Consider the following 20232-nt stretch of genomic DNA (forward strand, 5'->3'; position numbering starts at 1 on the left):
CCTCTCCTGACCCGCCCACTGCTCCCCTCAGCAGTGTACTTTGTCAATCTGCCTGTTCTGCCCCCCACTCTGTCTCTGGTGAAGCCTCTCACCATCCCCAAGCCTCTGGCCTGTACCCCAGTTCTGTATGCATAAATAAATCTTAAAAAAAAAAATTCAAGATTGGGCCCTCCCTGGTGATGTAGCAATTTAAAGCACAGCACTAAAAAGCTAAAGCCACTTCAGCATGAGTTGGATCCCCAACCCGGAGGTGATCCACATGGTGCGGCAGACCTCTCCTGGCCTACCCACTTAACAGTGTACTGCCTCAGTCGGCCTGTTCTGCTTCCTACTATGTCCCTGGTGAATCCACTCACTACTCCCGCACCTCTGGCCTATACCCCAATTTTGTATGCATAAATAAATAAATCTTTAAAAATAAAAAGCCTCAAGATTAATGAGACCTCTCTCTCCCCTTACATACTTTTTATTCTAATGGTGAACCTTTTTCTGTCTGGGAAGCAGTAGAGGGGTGAAGACAAGTGCTCTAGATCCAAATCTCCTTGAGTTCAACCCTAACTAATTACCCACTGCTTCTGCCACCTTAGAGACTTTTAATGTCTATACAGTGAGAATGTCGATGACATAACCCACCTGAAGGACTGTATAGTTGCAGTAAGGATTAGATAAACAGTATCCGCTAAAGGACAGAGACAAGTTTGCCTCAGAGTAAATGCTAGCTATTATCACTATCAGCTTACGGTGAACTTGGCCCCTTTTGTTACACATTGGGTCTGTGAATGTTTGCATTTATTTAATAAACATTTTTCTTATTTTTTGTTAATATATAAATGTAGATTTACATTATTGTTCATTTTAAAAGAATGTTTACTTTCCCTCTCCCCCACTTTGCCCACCCATCATCACCATAGTCCCCTACATTCCTCTTTCCCTCCTTCTTTATCCCCCTCACCTATAGGATTTCTCTGGTTTATAATTGTCTGTTTATGTTTTGTTTTGTTTTGTTGTGTTGTGTTGTGTTTTGTATTGTAATAACAATATACTTTTTTGCCCCTTTTGTCATTTGGTTTCTTATATTCCTCCTACAAGTGAAACTATTCGGTGTTTTTCTTTTTTCTTCTTGCTTATTTCACTGAGCATGATCCCTTCTAGCTCCATCCATGTTGCTGCGAATGGCATGAAGTTTTTTTGATTGCTGAGTAGTATTCTATTGTGTATATATGCCACATCTTGATCCAGTCATCTAGTTTTAGTATATTTTAAAGGAGTAAGAGGTACTTGCTGAAATCCCCTTACATTATTTGTTTGCATGTCTTTGCTTAAAATGTAGGATTTCTGGGTGTGAACCAAAAACTGAGTTTTCTTCTCAACTCTAAGACAGTGGTTTTCAAACTGGTGGGCTGAGAGAGAGCATAGGGAACTTAGATATTAAGCAGGTGAGGCCCTGAATTCCCGACCCTTCTCAGAAGGGTATAAGAATTTTTTTCAAGATTTTTTTATTAATTTATGCATAAAGGACAGAGGTTCAGGAGGTGAGAGGATTTGCGAAAGACAGTGGGGAGCAGAACAGGCAGGTGTACTGAAATACACTGCTGAGGGGAGTAATAGGCAGGTCAAGAGAGGTCTGCTGCCCCATGTGGGTCAGCTCCCTGGCCAGGGATTGAACTCATGTGGCAGTGGCTGTGGATAGCTTCATAGTGTTGAGCTTTAACCTGTTTCACCACCAGGAAGAGCCCCCCACCAGAATAATTTTATAAAGCTATTTTTTACTAAAGAGGTTCCATATGAGATCTTGCTTTTTAAAAAAAAAGTTCCAATGCTTTAAAAGGCATAGCATAAGGATTTGTTCTACAATAGTTTCTCAACCTTAAATGTGCTTCTGAGTGATACATTTTAAAATGTGAGTTCTGATTCAATAGGTTTGGGTGTGCCCCACTTTCTGTCTGTACTTTTAACAATCTCTTATCAGTGATGTTTATTATAGGTCATGCAGAAATAACAAGATTTTTAGAAACTGCAGCTATAAGGTATCTATTGCAGTCCCCTTTGAGCCTTTTCAAAGTAAACAAACCCTAAATCAAACCAGACACATGTTTTTCTTATAAAGATTTATTTTATTTATTTATGCACACTAGAATTGGGGTGTAGACCAGAGGTGTTGGGGGTGAGAGGTTTCACCAAAGACAAAGTGGCGGGCAAAACAAGCAGATGTACTGAAATAACATTGCTGAGGGAGCAGCAGGCAAGACAGGAGAGGTGCCATGTGCCATGTGGGTCACATCCCTGGGTGGGATTGAGCTCATGCTGCAGTGGCTGTTGATAGCTTCGTAGTGCTGAGACTTAACCCCTTGTATCACCAGGGAGGACCCAGACATGTATTTTTAATTCTGGTTGATAATCACTACTTAGGTGCCAACAGTACGTCTTTTGTACACCTTTGATTTTCTTCAGTGATTGTTTTTAAAATAGTACCTAATAGAGTTGTATAGCTCTCAAGTCTTTCTTAAATGTTAAAATTAGAGGTTACTATAGTTAGTAGTTACTGACCCACAAAAATTCACTGGAGAGCACTTTTCATATTTGTTTAAAAGGATATTAAATTGAGGTGTCTTCTGCATTTTATTTTACTTCTTTGCTTGCAGCTTTGAATAGGGTAAAAGGAATTCTTGGTTTATAGGTCTCCAGAAAATTTAATCATATTGATGTATCATTTTGTGAGTCTTTCCTAAAAATGGCCTTGGGTGACAGAGTATGTAATGTATGAAAAGGCTGGAGTAGGTAGTTTTCTGTCCAGTAATCCCTCTTACCTAAAGCACTGAAACATAAGGCTCACTTTTGTTGCCTTAGTAACAGGTTCTTTGTAATCAGGGATTGGTTTGATTATGATTCAAAATTAGTAACTGATGTGCTGACCATGATATATGTCATATGAATAAGAAGATCTACCAGGAGATTCTTTCATCAGTTTCATTGAGGTTAGAAGTTCTGGTTTAAAAAGCTAAAGAGTGCCTATGCAAGAAAGCCACCTTTTCATTAAAGTTGAAATCTGTAAAGTCTGGTTTTTTGTTTGTTTGTTTTTTAAGATTTGTTTATTTATGCTTACAGAACTGTGGTACATGCCAGAGGTGTGGGGGGTGAGAGGATTCACCAGAGACAGAGTAGGGAACAGAACAGGCAGATCTACTGAAATACACTGCTGAGGGAAGCAGTGAGTGGGTCAGGAGAGGTCTGCTGCGCCTTGTGGGTCACCTCCAGGGCCGGGTTATCAAACTTGTGCTTCAGTGGCTTTGGAGAGCTTCATAGTGTGGCGCTTTAACCCTTTGCGCCACCAGGGAGAGCCTGAAGTCTCTGTTTCATCTAGTTGTTTTGTTGTTCTGACAGCAACATTCTCAGAAACTATAAATTTATACTGTCTTAGACTGAATATTTTCTGTTCCTCTTTGACATTAAAGAACCTCCCTGGGACAGAAAGTGTTACATACCTTGATCAGCCTGTCTAGTCTGTCAATCACCTTCACCTCACAGGCCACCTAGCCAGAGACCTATGCTAAACCATAGCACAATTTCTAGCACTTTTTAATAAAGATTTATGTGTGCATGCAAGAACTGGGGTATAGGCCAGAGGTGCAGTGGGTGGACAAGAGGATTTACCAGAGACAGGGTAGGGAGAAGAGCAAGCAGATCTGCTGAAATATACTACTGAGGGGAGCAGCAGACAAAACAGGAGAGATCTGTTGCGTCATGTGGGTTAGTTCCCTGAACAGGATTGAACTCATCCGCTTATGCTGCAGTGACTGGCTATAGCTTAATATTACTGAGACTTTAACCCCTGCACCTCCAGGGAGGCCCTTGATACCACTTTCTCTAAGAATATGTTGCCACATGCACTGCACCAGCCCCTACCATACTAACAACTTGTGTACTGGAATATCCAGCCAGGCGAGCACTTAGGACATCATTGCAATATGGCCACAGAAAATTAAGTTAATGCAAACTTTCCCAAATGTAGAAACAATCTATTTTTTATTTTTAAAAAAGATTTTATGCATACAGAACTAGGGTGCAGGGGCAGATTCACCAGAGACAGAGTGGGGAACAGAACAAGCAGATTGACGAAGTACACTGTTGAGGGGAACAGTGGGTGAGACACGAGAGTCCTGCTGTGCAGGTGGGTCACCTCCTTGGCCAGGGATCAAACTCGTGCTGAAGCAGCTGCAGCTAGCTTCATAGCACTGTACTTTAACCCATTGTGCCACTAGGGAGGGCTTCAATTTTTTTTTTAAAGGATTTATTTTCGGGGCCTCCCTGGTGACCCACATGGCATGTCAGACCTCTCTCTCCTGATACACCCACTGCACCACTCATTAGCATTGTATTTCAGTGATCTACCTGGTCTGCTGCTCATACTGTCTCTGATGAATCATTTCACACCCCACACCTCTGGCCTGTACCCCAGTTCTTATATGCATAAATAAATGAATCTTTTAAAGTTTAAAAAGGGGCCCTCCTTGGTGGCGCAGCGGGTTAAAGCACTGCACTAAGAAGCTTAAGCCACTTCTGCATGAGTTTGATCCCCGCCTGCCCGGAGGTGACCACATGGCAGACCTCTCCTGACCCGCCCACTGCTCCCCTCAGCAATGAACTTCGTGGATCTGCCTGTTCTGCTCCCCACTCAGTCCCTGGTGAATCCTCTCACCCTCTGCATCTCTGGCCTGTATGAATAAATAAATCTTTTTTTTAAAAAAAAGTTTAAATATATTTATTTATGTATAAAAGAACTGGGATACAGGCCAGAGGTGTGGGGTGTGAAATGATTCACCAGAGACAGAGTGGGTAGCACAGCAGACAGATTGAGAAGTACACTGCTGAGGGGAGCAGTGGGTGAGACCGAAGAGATCTGCTGCACCATGTGGGTTAGGCTAGGGATGGAAGTCAGGCCACTTGGAGCGATAGGCTTTTTGAAGTATAATCCATCTATTAAGGGATATAGAAAGGAATTCATGCTCATTTGGAATTGAACATCATCTATAAACGGAATTGCAACTGTTAAGCGTAGAGCTACATCATTTCTGTTGCATCTTTTGGAGTCTCTTTGTTCTTAAAACTTGTAATTCCTCTTAACAGATGTCAAGAACAGGCAATACCAGGGAAAGTTAGCTTGTTGTCTTTTTCACTCTGATGCTTAGATTCCCCTTATAGTGTTACACGCACTCTGATGCAAGAAGGAGGCATGAGCTATAAATTCAAGGACTCACACCAGCAAGGATTTACTGAGGGAGAAACACAGGGCAAGGATTATTATTTTCAATTTTTTTTTTTAAAGATTTATTTATTTGTGCATACAGAACTGGGGTACAGGCCAGAGGCTCAGGGGCGGCGAGAGGCCTCACCAGAGACAGAGTGGGGAGCAGAACAGGCAGATTGACGAAGTACACTGCTGAGGGGAGCAGCGGGTGGGTCAGGAGAGGTCTGCCACGCCATGTGGTCACCTCCGGGGCAGGCGGGAGTCGAACTCATGCGGAAGCAGCTTTAGATTCTCAGTGCTGTGCTTTAACCCGCTGCGCCACCAGGGAGGGCCTATTTTTAATTTTTTTAATAATAGTTTGTTTTTACATCATTTTGTGCCTTTTTCCATCTCATTTGTAATCCCTGTGGGTTTGCCATCACCAAATCACCATGTGCCATCACCACAGTCCAGTGCTTTTCCCTCCCCCCACCGTTTTTTATCCCATTCCCCCTCCCGCTCCCATAAAATGTCTCTGGTATATAGTTGTCCATTATTATTATTTTCTTGCCTGGCCTGGTCCTTTATACCCCTCCTATGAATAAAACCATCCGATATTTTTCCTTTTCTTTCTGGCTTATTTCACTAAGCATGATCTTCTGCAGCTACATCCATGTCCATCCATGTTGCTGCAAAAGGCATTTTTTGTTTGTTCGGTTGGTTGCTAAGTAATATTCCCATCGTATGTAGGTACCACATCTTTTTAATCCAGTCATCTATTTTTGGGCGTTTGGGTTATTTCCATGTCTTTCCCATTATAAATAAAGCAGCAGTAAACATGGGAGTTCAGGTGTCTTTTTAAACCAGTGTTTTTGTGTCTTTTTTGTAAATACCTAAGAATGGGATTGGGTCATATGGAAGCTCCATTTTTAGCAGTTTGAGGAACCTCCAAATAGTTTTCCATAGTGGTTGTACTAGTTTGCATTCCCACCAGCAGTGCAGGAGAGTTCCTTTTTTTTCCCATATCCTCACCAACATTTGTTGTTGCTAGTTGTTTTAAGATGTACCATCTTCACTGGTATGAGGTGGTAACTCATTGTGGTTTTAATTTGCATCTCCCTTATTACAAGTGATGTTGAACATTTTTTCATATGCCTGTTGGCCATCTGCATTTCCTCTTTGGAGAAGTGTCAGGACAAGGATTATTTACTGAAAGAAAACGCTATTTCCAAACTGATGAGACATATTACTGGTGACTGAAAAAAGTCCCCTTTGATTTGGAGATTTGTTGGGGTGAGTTTTGGTGGTTTATCTACAAAAACCTGCAGAAATCTGCAGGAATAAAATTGCTTTCCAAGTTGAAATTGAAGTGATTGCAATCCTCTGGTTACCCTCGATTTTCACACACTGGCAGTGAATTCATTTACAAATTTTCTGTACTTAAAGTTGCTTTCTCATTTGTCTTGTCCCTAGAATGGTTGAAGGAGAAGGTGGGTAAATGCTTGTGGGTATTAGAATACAATAATTTGTCTTGACTTTTTGTGTGTTTTTACTCTGTTTGGCAGGAATATATGGTTTACAGGAAGCATACCTACATGCGGCTTGATGGCTCATCGAAGATCTCAGAGAGGCGGGACATGGTGGCTGATTTCCAGAACAGGTAATAGGAATCTCCAAAATTCTCATCTTGATTTTCCTCTCATGTTTAAGATGGTGAGTTGAAAAGTAAATGCCAACACATCTTAAATAGTTTAATATTCTTAAATTCCTGCCATTTTAAGTGCTAACTAAATCTGCTTATAGTGATTCAGATCTGTTTGTCTATGAAAAAGAAAAAATGAATACTTGGTAATTTTGTGTTTGAAATATGCTCTTTTACCAAGTCGGTGCCTGGATTTCTGATTGTCACCCAAAACCATCCTTATTTTAGATAATATGTATGAAGAAGAAAATTAACAAGGGTAGATATTCTTAAATGTTAATAGTGGCTGTCTCTGGGTGTTGATTTGGAAGTAATTTTTAATTTGTTTCTGTTTGCCTATTTCGTTTTATATAAGTTTAAAGAAAAACTTCTTTTTCCTGCTTTTCTTCCAGCACTATAGCAGCATAGTACGGCATGACAAATAGCTTGCTGTCTACTCAGCTGGCACCTCTCCATTACAGCACTTCTCCCACCTGATAATGGGCCTGTGAGATTTCAAATTCTGCCTGCTTGGATGCTGATGGCTTACAGAGCCATAATTATCCTAAGTGCAGTTTCTCATTATAATAAGTAGAGTCTGGTTACTGGTCTCTCCAAGGAGAAAGCCAGGCTCACTAGTAGACTGAGCTGCTGAACTCCACCCTTAATTTTCTTCCTTCATGCTGGAGAACTAAAAAATAGAACAGATTTTAATGTACTGTGTATCAGAACAATTTTGAGTTACTGTGCTTTAGGTGGTCCTTTTAAATTGGTAGGAAGAAAATTAAGTACATAGTTATTTATGTTTAGGTTGAAAGTTTTAATTTCTTTCATTTCAGTTGGACTGTATGGTTTACTTTAGATGTTAAATAATTTAGCATAAAACAGATCCATAGTTCATCATAGAATACCTTCTGATAGACAGTTTTGGCTGTTGTTCAATCCCTCACAATGGAGCTGAGATAAATAGATTTATCCTGATGTTTTGATTTATAGTTAGTCCAGTAACTCCTAAGTTGAAACAATACATCAGAATTCAAGTGACTAATTACACCAACAGTGAAAGATCTACTTTTGAGCTACTTCACTTTATACCTGGAAGCAGTTATGTGTATGGAATTGCCTAGCTTCTCACCTTGCACATACTTGGTAGGTTCTTAGGTTCTTTAGTTACTTGTGACATACATAAGCATAATAATGCCTCCTAGTCCCACCATGATTCACCAGAGACAGAGTGGGGAGTAGAACAGGCGACCAAGTCCAGTGCTGAGGGGAGCAGCAGGTGGGTTAGGCAGGTCTGCTGTGCCATGTGGATCAGCTCCCAGGCTGGAGATAAAACTCATGCTGGAGCCACTGAAGCTAGCTTCACAGGCTGCGCTTTAACCCCTTGGACCACCAGGGAGGGCCCTTCATCTTTTCTTTATACTGAAGTCAAATGTCATGTATTGTCCTTACCTGCTCCACCTGACAAGGATAATATGTGTAAGATCTACAAGCTGTCTGCTTTTTCTCCAGGCATGCCAGCACCCCTGTGATGTGGGCACATTTTTATGAAGTGGCATGAGTTGTGTGTTAGTAGAAAAGCCATTAAGTAATAGGTATTTCATTGATACTGCTTGTGTTCATTTTCCATTAATGTGTTTGATATTGTAGAGTGATGGGAGGACCTCATTTTCAACAAAACAAATTTTTTCCAATAACAATTGGATATGTTTTATATTATAATGAAAATTCCTATTAAAGAAGATTTGGGACTTACCGAGGAAAATAAAAATCACTTACAATCTCATTACTGTTTGTATCTTGGCATGTCCCTCTAGCCTTTAATGTGTGCGTTGTATTTACATATTGATAACGTATTGTAGATATTCTGTGTCCTGATAGCTTCTATTTAATACTATATTAAATAGACATTTAATGACCGATTTTCTGTTACCTTGGGGATGTGTGTAGTACTTTTCTATGTTAAATTGCTGGGTGTATATAATTTACAAAGTTTTTTACCATTTCAGATTATTTTCTTAATATAGATTCAAGCAAAGGAAATTACTTAGTGAAAGGATATGAGCATTCAGAACTGCCTATTACCAGATTGCTTTGTTAAAAGTTCTACTGATTTGGATTCCAACCAGAGCTGTAGCATGTTGATGTCCAATAATTGGAGCTTCTCAGTTGTAGAGCTACAGCTGTTCTAGTTGACCTAATTCTCAGAAAACTGAACTGTGACATCCAGGGCCCCAGTATCTTTTACACGCGTCCTTAGGGAGCAGTGGGTTTTGTTTAGATTCAATATTTGAGTGATCAGATATGTATTGTATGTAATACTAAGGAAAAATGAAAGGAAAAAAAACCCACTTAATTCTCATACTTTGCTCAACTCTAGAGAGTTAGAATTGAGATTGTGTATAGAACCTGCTGAAAGGTGCCAGAAGACACCTCCAAAGGTGGGGCACGTCCTCAGCTTATAAATGTAAGTGACTGCAATGGTTGAATGCAGAGAAAAAGACAGGTGTTTTGAAAACAAAAAGGCATGCCTTGCCAAATATTTTCATTATTATTAATGAAAAGACATCAAAAGAAAAAATTGTAGTTTCAACTGGAAAGCCCTGTAGCTCAAAGGTCAGCCAGAGTAAACAAGAACTCCTATAAAAAGCCATTTACATTCCCTTCATACAAGATTTATTTATGAGGGATCCTTCCAGGAAAGAGTCTGACTGAGACTAAAGACTGTTTGGCCAGGATGTCCTGACTGGGCAACATTCAGAACATGTGACCACTGCGTGATACTTGAAGCCATTCACAAGGTCTTTGCTCTGGGGTGCCTTGGCCTTTGCTTCCCTTCCTTCTTCCCCATGACATTTACCTAATGCATCTCCCCTGTTATCTGAACACTAAGGGTGACCCTTTAGAAAACACGAAAAAAGGTGAACGTCATAAGGATTTTTCTTTTTATTCTGGCTTCTCTTCAGGCATTTCCCAAGCCTTTACTGCAGTAGACTACGTGCTTAGCACTGTTTGGATATTTCTCTGCAAACTGGTCTCAGTGGATCTTTAACAAAATATGAGCATGAGATAGGCATGACTTTATGGGCTCCTTCACAGACCACCCAGAAGCTTGGGCTCTAAAGATCCTTTCCAACAGAGACCCTGAGATTCCTGTTTATCCCCCTAGAGGGCATCCAAACCAAACCACCATGTTGCTGTCTAGGATACTTATTTCTTCCATTTAGTCATAGCCTCCCAAATGTTATCACATTATTAACACTAGCCGCATTAAGTAGAAGGGCCTTCTCAGCAGTTTCATTTTGATTAATTTGTTTATAAATAATCCAAACAGTGAGATCCATAATAGAAACTAGGTTCTTTGATTTTTAGTAATCCAACATTATTGCAGTCCTTATTTCTTTATAGTGTGATAAAATTACATTGAGTGCAGCCAAACTTTGCTACTTAACCATTTACCTCTGTATTTCTAACCTTTGCTACTATTTTTACCTAGATTCCTTTCACTGTTGTTTTTGTTTTGTTTTGTTTTGTTTTGTTTTGTTTTGTTTTTTTGTATGTATATTCCTATTTGAAAATGATTACCACATTGGGGACTTATTGACTGTCCAGACATATGAAAATATCCCTGCTAGTTTACTTCCTATCTGCCTGCTACCTCTGTCTTCTTCCCCTCCCCATTTCCCTGTCTTCCCTGCACCCCATGCTCAGACTCTGAGCTTTCTCAGGAATACTGTAGACAGTGGGTGACACCATCAGCTCTTACATGGATATGAAAGTGAAGTCTCTGTACCTACCAATGCAGGAGAGAAATGTATAAGGAAGTGCAGTCTTCTTATGGTCAAGTGGAAAGGATTATTCAGTAGCAATCAGTATAACCTTTAATAGTTCAGTTTTTATTTGAAGCCTTTCTGTTAGGATATGATTAGCTATCCCTTGGACTGTAAGGTATCAAGTTTCTATTTATGTCATCGTATCTATTGATTTTGTAAATTTACCAGTGCCTTTGAACTTCTTGGTTTACTCTGATTTGCCTATAAATAACAAGTTAGTAAAATTATGAAATGTTAAACTTCATTAAAAATTGAGAGTAAACTAGTAGAACTTTGTGAGAATAGTTTTTGGAATTGTGTCCTGCAAAAAGCCTCTAGATATGCTCTGTTCTCCACACCTCCTAGAAAGTTATGTTTCAGTGAATGTAAATAATGGATAGATTTCTCCTGGGGCCTACCCACCTTAGTGATTTACCAGGATGTATATTTAAAAATAGCTCCTTCACTGATACTCATATTTGCTGTTGATAAGTCATCGGTTAGTCACTGCAGTTATATTCAGAGCATCCTCATTTTATAGTCCAGGAAACAGACCTTCAGCAGCTAAGTGACTCTACCAAGGAAAAACAGCATCAAGGGATGATGGTGTCACAGTGTTTCCTTCTTTTTAAAAGTGGAATAATACCTATATGCCATATCTCAGATGTCACAGAACAATACTTATCTTTATGTTCTATAATGTGTTGTAGTATTTTCTAGTATATTCTTTTTTTATTTCCTTAATGTGGTCAAGAGCCACCAAACTGATTTCATGACAAATGATAGGTGTGATCTGCAATTTGCAAACACTGATCTAAATTAATTTCTAGTTGTATTCTTCATTGGGGTCATGAAGAAAAGAGATTAACATCTTGATTCAGAGAACTGTAAAATTTGCTTGCAAGTCAAATGCACACTCCCATTCCTTAGGGAATGTTCTAAAAAGTAATTTTAGGTGGCAGGAACAGAAAAATGCATGATAATCTTAAAATATGTATTATCTATAAAAGCTGTCTTCAAGCTACATATTTGTATATATACAGAAGTCTCCTAGTCAAAGCCTATGCTTGTGATCTGCCATGGAACTTGTATATAGAAGATACTTAATAAATATCTGCATGAGTAACAGTGGCTCCTGGCTTATTTGTAGTTCTGGTCTTCTTTAAAGGATGTAGGCTGGAAAGGGAAAGTGCAAAACTTTCTGATCGTTTCTGTATACAGGCTATGCTGACATTATCAAAAGGTACTTTCATTCCAGCCTATCTTTATAGATTGATCCTAAGTTTAACTTAGTACATAAAAGTCTTGACATGGGTCTTATACCTGACATTGGGTCATTTTTCTGGAACTGATTTTCTTCATCTTAACAATAAATGCTTTGGAATTATGATCATTAGTTCCCAACTTACTGAAAGTTGTGATTAAGAGTGGTACCTACCCTACATTTATAAATATATTACCTACCAGTCAGTATTAGTGGGCAACAAAAATATATCTACAGACTGGAAAGTGACTGGCATCATTTGATTTTTATTTATTTATTTTGTGTATAGTATAACTAGGGAATAGGCCGGAATAGGGGAGGTGTCAAAGAAATGTGGATGAGGACTGAGTAAGGGCCAAAACTCTGTCCAGGCTTAAGACACTGTTCTTTTTTTCCTCTCTTTTACTATGTGCTATTTTTCTTTTATAATTTTAGGTTTTTTTTTTCTCTTAACATATCTCTTCCTCTTCTGCAGAAATGATATCTTTGTGTTCCTGCTAAGCACACGAGCTGGAGGACTGGGTATCAATCTTACTGCTGCAGATACAGTAAGTAATAAAATTGTCACATACAACATACATAAGTTTTCTACTGTAAATATGTTGTTTGTTTAGTATTAATCTTTGCCTGTGTCAGAAATTTAATTTCTTTACCATGAGAAAATGCAGTAATTGCCCTTTATCGAAACTGGAACATTTTACCTTTCCTTTTACACTATTCTCTCTGAATAAGTTTCTTAAACATTCATTTAACAAATATTTAATGCCTATTATGTGCCTGATACTTTCCTAAACAGTTCTATCAATGAATATGCAGGCTGAAAAAAACACCAATCCATCCAGATTTATTTGTTTATTTTTTTAAAGAATTACTTATACATGTATAGAAGAACAGGGGTGTAGGCCAGGGGTGCCAAGTTGGGGTGGGCAGGAGGTGGGTGGCATTTAAAGGATTTATCAGAGCCAGAATAGGGTCTTGGACTCAGGCGGTGGTTGCACTGAGTCTTAACCCCTAGGCCACCAGGGAGGCTTTACCCATCCAGACTTGTTAGGAGCTATATATGAACAAATCTGAAAGGATTTTATTAATCTTGGGCATTTATTCCATTACAGGAAAAAACTCTTGGTTTTGTAATCCAGACTTGAAAAGGTGATTGGAAAACAGTAAAATTAGTAATTAAAAATAATGATATAGGGCCCTCCCTGGTGGCGCAGCGGGTTAAAGCACAGCACTGAGAAGCTAAAGCCGCTTCCTCATGAGTTCGATTCCCGCCTGCCCCGGAGGTGACCACATGGTGTGGCAGACCTCTCCTGACCCACCTGCTGCTCCCCTCAGCAGTGTACTTCATCGATCTGCCTGTTCTGATCCCCACTCTGTCTCTGGTGAAGCCTCTCACTGCCCCTGAGTCTCTGGCCTGTTCCCCAGTTCTGTATGCAAAAATAAATATATCTTTAAAAAAATAATAATGATATAAAAGACACTCCATCACATCTCTCCTTTCATACCAGCTATCAACTTCAGTAGCCTTGAGAGATATAAATGTAAATGGAAAATTGCTTTGTAGAAGGCATAACTTGAGATCCCTTCCTATGAATAACAAAGCATCAAAATTCCTACAAATATGAGGAGAATGCATGCACTAGTCAGTCAGTGGAGCATGAAGGAGGGGTGCATAGGCTGAGCAGCAGAGCTGGAACTGGAGCCCATGATCCCTGGTCTTTACCCTTAGCTGAGTTTTCTCTTACTCCCTAATTGTTGTGCTGTATATTGCCTGCCTTCAAGAATGAAAACCATATTCTGCAGTATCTTCAGTTGTACCTTTCTTGATAGCCACATCTCTTCAGCTAGTTAGCCATTTGGAAGAGGGTTCCAGTACCTGAGGACGCAGGTGGTATCACTGAGTAAATGCTGTATCTTAACAGGCACATCATAGCCTCAGCCATCTTATGGGCTGGCTGTCGGTGTAGTGTTTTTCTGGTGTATTGGTTCACTTGTTGCCATATCAGATACCAGAAGCCTGGTTTCCTCTTTGTTCTTTTTTTCTTTAACGTTCTGTATTGTCCCAATGTACATACCAGAGTCATCACTTTCTCCTGACTGATGTTTTGGACTTCTTTTTCAGCCTCCACCCCCCATACCTACTCTTGTGAGTTTATTTACATCTTTATTAACCATGCCACTCCCTTGCTTAAAATTCTTCTGGGAGTCTATACTCTTTTTTTTTTTTTTTTAAAGATTTATTTATTTATTCATAAAGAACTGGGGCACAGGCCAGAGGTACAGGGGTGGTGAGAGGACTCACCAGAGACAGAGTGAGGAGCAGAACGGGCCCACTGATGAAGTACCCTGCTGAGAGAAGCAGCAGGCGGGTCAGGAGAGGTCTGCCATGCCATGTGGGTCACCTCCAGGGCAGAGATCAACCTCATGCTGAAGTGCCTTTAGCTTATGAGTGCTGTGCTTTAACCCGCTGTACCACTAAGGAGGGCCATGGAGTCTATAATCTACAAATAAAGAGTAAGTTCCTCTAAATGGCATACAAGGCACTTCATTTTGTTACCTTTATCTCCCTTTTCAGCCTAATTGCCAGTCTCCTTCCCCTTCCAAAATGGTATTCCAGAATAATAACTGACTTGTAGTTTCCTAAACACGCTGTATTATATCACATTATAGAATAAATTATTTCCTCAGCACAGATCATTTTCTTGTAAGCCTCTTTTACCATCAGATGAACTTTTGCTCGTTCTTTAAAACCCCACTCGTGGTAAGGAGTTGGGCTAGTAATGGATCTCTTATAAGTTCATATTTGAGCCAAGATCAGAAAAAAGTGAGGAAATCAAGCCAAGTGTATACCTGGCAAAAAGATGTGCATTCCAGGGAAAGAAGATAAGTGCAGCACCCTAAGGTGAAAACATGCTTGACATAATCAAGCAATGGCCAACAGATCTCTGTAGGAGAAACAAATGGGTGAGAGGGAGAGTGGTGTAAATGAGTGTAGCGAAATAGGTCATGTAGCGCTTAGAGCTTAGTAAGTAAGCCGTGATGAGGACTTTGAGATGGGAAACCATTGAAGAATTTGAACAAAGTAATAACAGATGCTGACTTTGAGTTTTCAAAGTGTATCACTGGTTTCTTAATGAGGATGAGGGGTCAACTATGGGAAGAAAGTTCAGTTAGGAGGTAGCCACAGATGAATGGTGACTTGGCCAGGGAAAGAAACAGGTGGTAGAAATAATTGGACTTTGCATGTATTTTAAAGGCACAACCACTGGGGCTTGCTGCTAGGTTGAATGTTGAGTATGTAAGGGGAGAGCACCATGGTGTTTGGACTGAGCAACAAAAATAAATGAGATACCAATTATAAGGGAATGAACAGGTTTGAGGTTTGTTAAGTTCAGCAAGGTTAGTAGATGTTAGGTGTCCATGTCACCCTGGCAGCAAAGCAGAACCCTTTGGAGTTCAGGAGAAAGATTATCGCTGAAATGTATCTTGGAATCTTCAGGTCATAGATACTTAAGGACATGAGGCTAACTGGGGTTATCTGGGGAGATCTGACATAAGTTTATTTGTTTTGTTTTCATAAGTTCACTTGTTTGAAATGTATTTCCCTTCACAGCCTATGTCTATGGTTTTTGTTTATTTTTTATTTATTTATGCATACAACAACTGGGGTATAGTCCAGAGGTGCAGGAGGTGAGAGGATTCACCAAAGACAGTGGGGAATAGAACAGGCAGATGTACTGAAATACACTGCTGAGGGGAGCAGCGGGCAGGTCAGGAGAGGTCTACTGTGCCATGTGGGTCAGCTCCTTGGCTGGTGATGGTGCCATGCCGCAGTGACTGCAGAGAGCTTCATAGTGCTGTGCTTTAACCCATTGTATTACCAGGAAGGGCCCCATTGTCCATATGAGTGATCAAAAAAAATAAGCAGATTTAAGGGAAAAGATCTACATCACACTTCTAGTATTCCCATATAGTTTACCTTGTACTGGGGACAAGGAGCTCCTGCCAGTTACCTAAAAAACCCAAATACGCCTCTGACATAGTAATTCTTTTTGCAACCAGGAACCTAGAGTGTCTCACTACTCTTGAGTTCTGATTTCTAATATAACATATATTAAATTTTGAGAAGAGGATGTGGCGACTTGTAAATTAGAACCTCCTGGATACACCTCAATAAAAAAATCAGACCACAAGATTGAAATGAATCCCTAGGTTATGCTTTGTGAGAAGTCAGGCTGTTCTCTGTGTGTGGATTATTGTGGAAACAGAAGGTTTAACTACTTGCTTGGCATTTTTCCTTTGCCCCTGAGATTTATTTAGACATGAAAGGTCCCTAGAACCATTTATGGACAAGGAAGACGTTCGCCTAAAATGTCAGGAAAAAACTTGATGTCTTATGATTGAGGAGGCCTATATAAACGTGTTTGTAAACAGTGGAACTCTATCCTGCTCGCTCTTAGTAAAAACAAGATTCCGGTGCATGATTAATGGCAGCTGCTCCTTAACTGTGTTGTTCCTTGTTTTCTTCCTGAAGTAGGGGTGTCTTTGCATTTGACTCTGTTTAGTGAGCGATTGTATAAACTGTGCTGTTTTGTTTCTGTTAGACCTGTTTTAAATGCTCACATATAGAAAGCAAATGAGGAACTTTTGTGCAATATGAAGAGTCCTGTATCCCATGAGACAAGGGACAGCTTTCAGCCCTCCCTTAGGGACTGAACTCCACCCATTCTTTTGGGGGAAATAATTCTACCCTCCAAGTGTTGTTCCAACTTTTACCAGTTGTTCCTCTCCACATTTTCCTGTTTTCTATTTTACTCCCTCATATCCTGAAACTCCCTCTCATTGACCTACATAACCGGGAGCCTCCACCCTAATCAACTCTCCCCCTCCCCCATGCCTGCCCTGCTTGATGTTTACAACTTCATGAAGGTGCTGACTATTAATATATTTCCCCTTAGTCATAGCTGGGCCAAGCTTTGTTGATTGACTTGTTTTAATATTTCCTAGTTTAGTCAGTTATTCTAATCCTTTAATTGTTACTTGTTTTTCTCCATGAAAAACATGAGCTCCATGAACCTGATCACCAAATATAGGTGTCATCTCTGGCACTGTGGTGGGCGTTGTCTCCCCTAATACCCACCCTTACCTACCTTGAGTTTATGTTATGTTTGAATCAATGTTCATTTTATTGTCAAATAATACCCTTATATCTAACTTGGTTTTTAGTTCGTACTTTATCTTACTGATTTTTACATATTTCCCTCAGTGTTCTCTAAATAGAGACTTAACTTTTATTCAGTCTCTCTAATTCCCATCACCTCCTTTAAACCACCTAAATGTATGTAGCCACTAAAGGAGAAGAGGGTGGAGTTAAATTGCAAACCTGTATCCTGTATCTAAATAGAGACTTAACTTTTATTCTCTCTAATTCCCATCACCTCCTTTAAACCACCTAAATGTATGTAGCCACTAAAGGAGAAGAGGGTGGAGTTAAATTGCAAACCTGTATCCTTAGGCTTTAATCTCACTAGTTACAAGCTCAGAGGAACCCAAGTTGAATTCAGTTTGGTTGCTACTGAGACGTCCAAGAAAAATGTAAATGTTCAGGAAGCACCTATGAAATGATTCATAACATAGGACTCCCCATTATGAATTCATTGTGAACCATTGCCTCAGGCTTGTATAACTAAAAGCACTATCTTTTGGGTGTTCAATAGCTCTCATTTTCCACAGAGGTAGTCATCATGGTCATTGGGCAAGTAATGTGCCGCCCAGTCCAAGTTGGAGGCCTCCATTTCATTAACTTTTTGTCTACTTGTTTTCTGTGAGTTTAACTGTATTTTCTAGAATTTTGAATATCCTGTTGAAACTCCAAAATATCCTGTGATTTGCTGAGGTTTGCTATGCTCCTCTACATTTAATGTTAGGTTTGTGGACACAATGGATTAACAGTAAGCTTTCCCTTTGGCAACTAGTTTCTAATTTTCTCCCCAAAGTATCTAACCTGTGCAAAAAATTGAGAGATTATACCTCATATAATAGCAAAAAAAAAAAAAAAAACCATGAAAAATTATTAATGGGATTCTTATTAGTAGAAACAAGAATACTAAAATTGCTCTTTCATCCATCTTTACCCAAAGTCTGAGTTCTGCAGAAAATAGCAAAACAATTGCATCCACTTTTATATTTTATATTTATATTTTTATTTATTATTTTTAAGATTTTATTTTGGCGTAGAAGAACTAGGGCCAGAAATGGTAGAGATGAGAGGGTTCACTAGAGACAGAGTGAGGAAAAGAAGATCTACTGAAATGCACTGCTGAGGGGGAGCAGCAACTGAAAGTCTGTTGCACCATATGTGAGTAGCTCCCTGGCCAGGATCAAACTCAGGTTCCTGTGAAGGGTCATCGCTGTCGTACCACTGAGACTCAACCTCTAGGCCACCAGGAAGTCCCAGAAAAAGCAGATTTAAAAATTACTTGGGAATGGGCGAAACGGGTTGAAGCACAGCACTAAGAGGCTATCCACAGTCACTGTAGCACCAGTTGGATTCCCCGCCAAGGTGCTGACCTGCATGGTGTAGCAGACCTCTCCTGTCTCACCCGCTGCTCCCCTCAGCAGTGTATTTCAGTCCATCTGCCTGTTCTGTTCCCTACTCCGTCTCTAGTGAAACCTCTCACCCTCTGGTATCTCTGGCCTGTTCTTGTATGCATGGACAAGTAAGTATTTTTAAATAAATAAGTAGGGCCCTCCATGGTGGTGCAGTGGGTTGGAGCACTGTACTCCGAAGCTAAGCCAAGCCATGGTGACTTCAGTGCGAGTTCAGAGGTGACCCACATGGCACAGCAGATCTCTCCTGACCTGCCTGCCTGTTTAGCTCCCTACTCGGTCTCTGGTGAATCCTCTCACTGCCCCTGCACCTCTGCCCTTTACCCCCATTTCTATATGCATAAGTAAATAAATAAAAATTTTAAAGCATAACTTAAAGATAGATAGATAGATAGATAGAGATAGATAGATAGAGAGATAGATAGATAGCTTGAGAATACTGTTAAGCAACAGGAAGAGAATCATAATGAAACAGTTTCAAAAGAAGTGAATCATTCTTTAGTTTACATTTTTGGGCTCTGTCTAGTTTCGATCAATCCCCTTAGAGGTTCTAGTGTCAACTAGTGTTTGTGGAATTCTACTTTGCACTGATGGATAGTGTCTGTCCTTAAATAAGACTGTATGGGGAGGGATTTTACATGATAAGAGAGTAGATCTTAAAATTTCTCATAGAATGAAAAATATTGTATCATGGTGGTGACGGATATTAACTACACTTACAGTGATGGATATTAACAAAATAACATTTTTTTAAAGATTTTTTATTTATGCATACAAGAACTGGGGTATAGGCCAGAGGTATGTGGAGGTAAGAGGATTCACCAGGGAATAGATTACAGAACAGGCAGATGTACTAAAACACACTGCTGAGGGGAGCAGTGGGCTGATCAGGGGAGGTCTGCTGCGCCATGTGGGTCACCTCCCTGGCAAGGTATTGAACTCGTACTGTAGTGGCTGTGATAGCTTCATAGTGCTGTGCTTTAAACAGTTCCATCACCAGGGAAGGCCCTGGTTCATAATTAATTCTAATAGAAATTGATTAGGAGTGGAAAAGGGAGATGATATAGGCAAGAGAAGTCACGGAGACCTTGAAAATGGTCTAGCTTCAGCTGAACTTTAAAGGACCAATAAAGAAGAATTGGGAGGTTCTAGGTCTAGCTTGAGGAAAAAAAGTGGTACAGACAAATATAAGTGGAACACTAAAGAATTCTATCCTATGAAAGAAAAGGGGCATATTTATGTTAAGAATAAGAAATAGGGCCCTCCCTAATGGCACATCAGGTTGGACCCCTGCACTGTGAAGCTAAGCCAAGCCATGGTTGCTGCTGTGTGAGTTCGATCCCTACCCCAGAGGTGATCCACATGGCATAGCAGATCTCTCCTGTCTCTCCCTCTGCTCCCTTCAACAGTGTCCTTTATAAATCTGCCTGTTCTGCTTCACACTCTACTTCTGGTGTATCTTCTTGCCACCCCTGCACCTCTGGCCTGTACCCCATTTCTGTATGCATAAATAAATAAAATCTGTTTAAAAAAATAAGATGAAGTTTAGGCACATCTAGGAGTCCTTATTGTTGCATTGAGAGAGGAGTTTGGACTTGATGTGTTACCATCAGTATAACCAGCAGAGATGGAATAGTTT

General features: G+C 40.0%; 1 protein-coding gene across 1 annotated transcript in view; it reads left to right on the top strand.

The window, feature by feature from the left end:
• Window positions 1–20232, top strand: part of INO80 (INO80 complex subunit) — a 95508-nt gene that overhangs the window by 63781 nt on the left and 11495 nt on the right. Inside the window, exons 27-28 of the mRNA XM_004687904.2 lie at window positions 6790–6884; window positions 12460–12532. Of these exons, the coding sequence (XP_004687961.1) occupies window positions 6790–6884; window positions 12460–12532 (168 nt within the window). The remainder of the gene's footprint in view (window positions 1–6789; window positions 6885–12459; window positions 12533–20232) is intronic.

Source organism: Condylura cristata, unplaced genomic scaffold (genome assembly GCF_000260355.1).
Source record: "Condylura cristata isolate star-nosed mole 26May11 unplaced genomic scaffold, ConCri1.0 scaffold00023, whole genome shotgun sequence".
Taxonomy (NCBI): domain Eukaryota; kingdom Metazoa; phylum Chordata; class Mammalia; order Eulipotyphla; family Talpidae; genus Condylura; species Condylura cristata.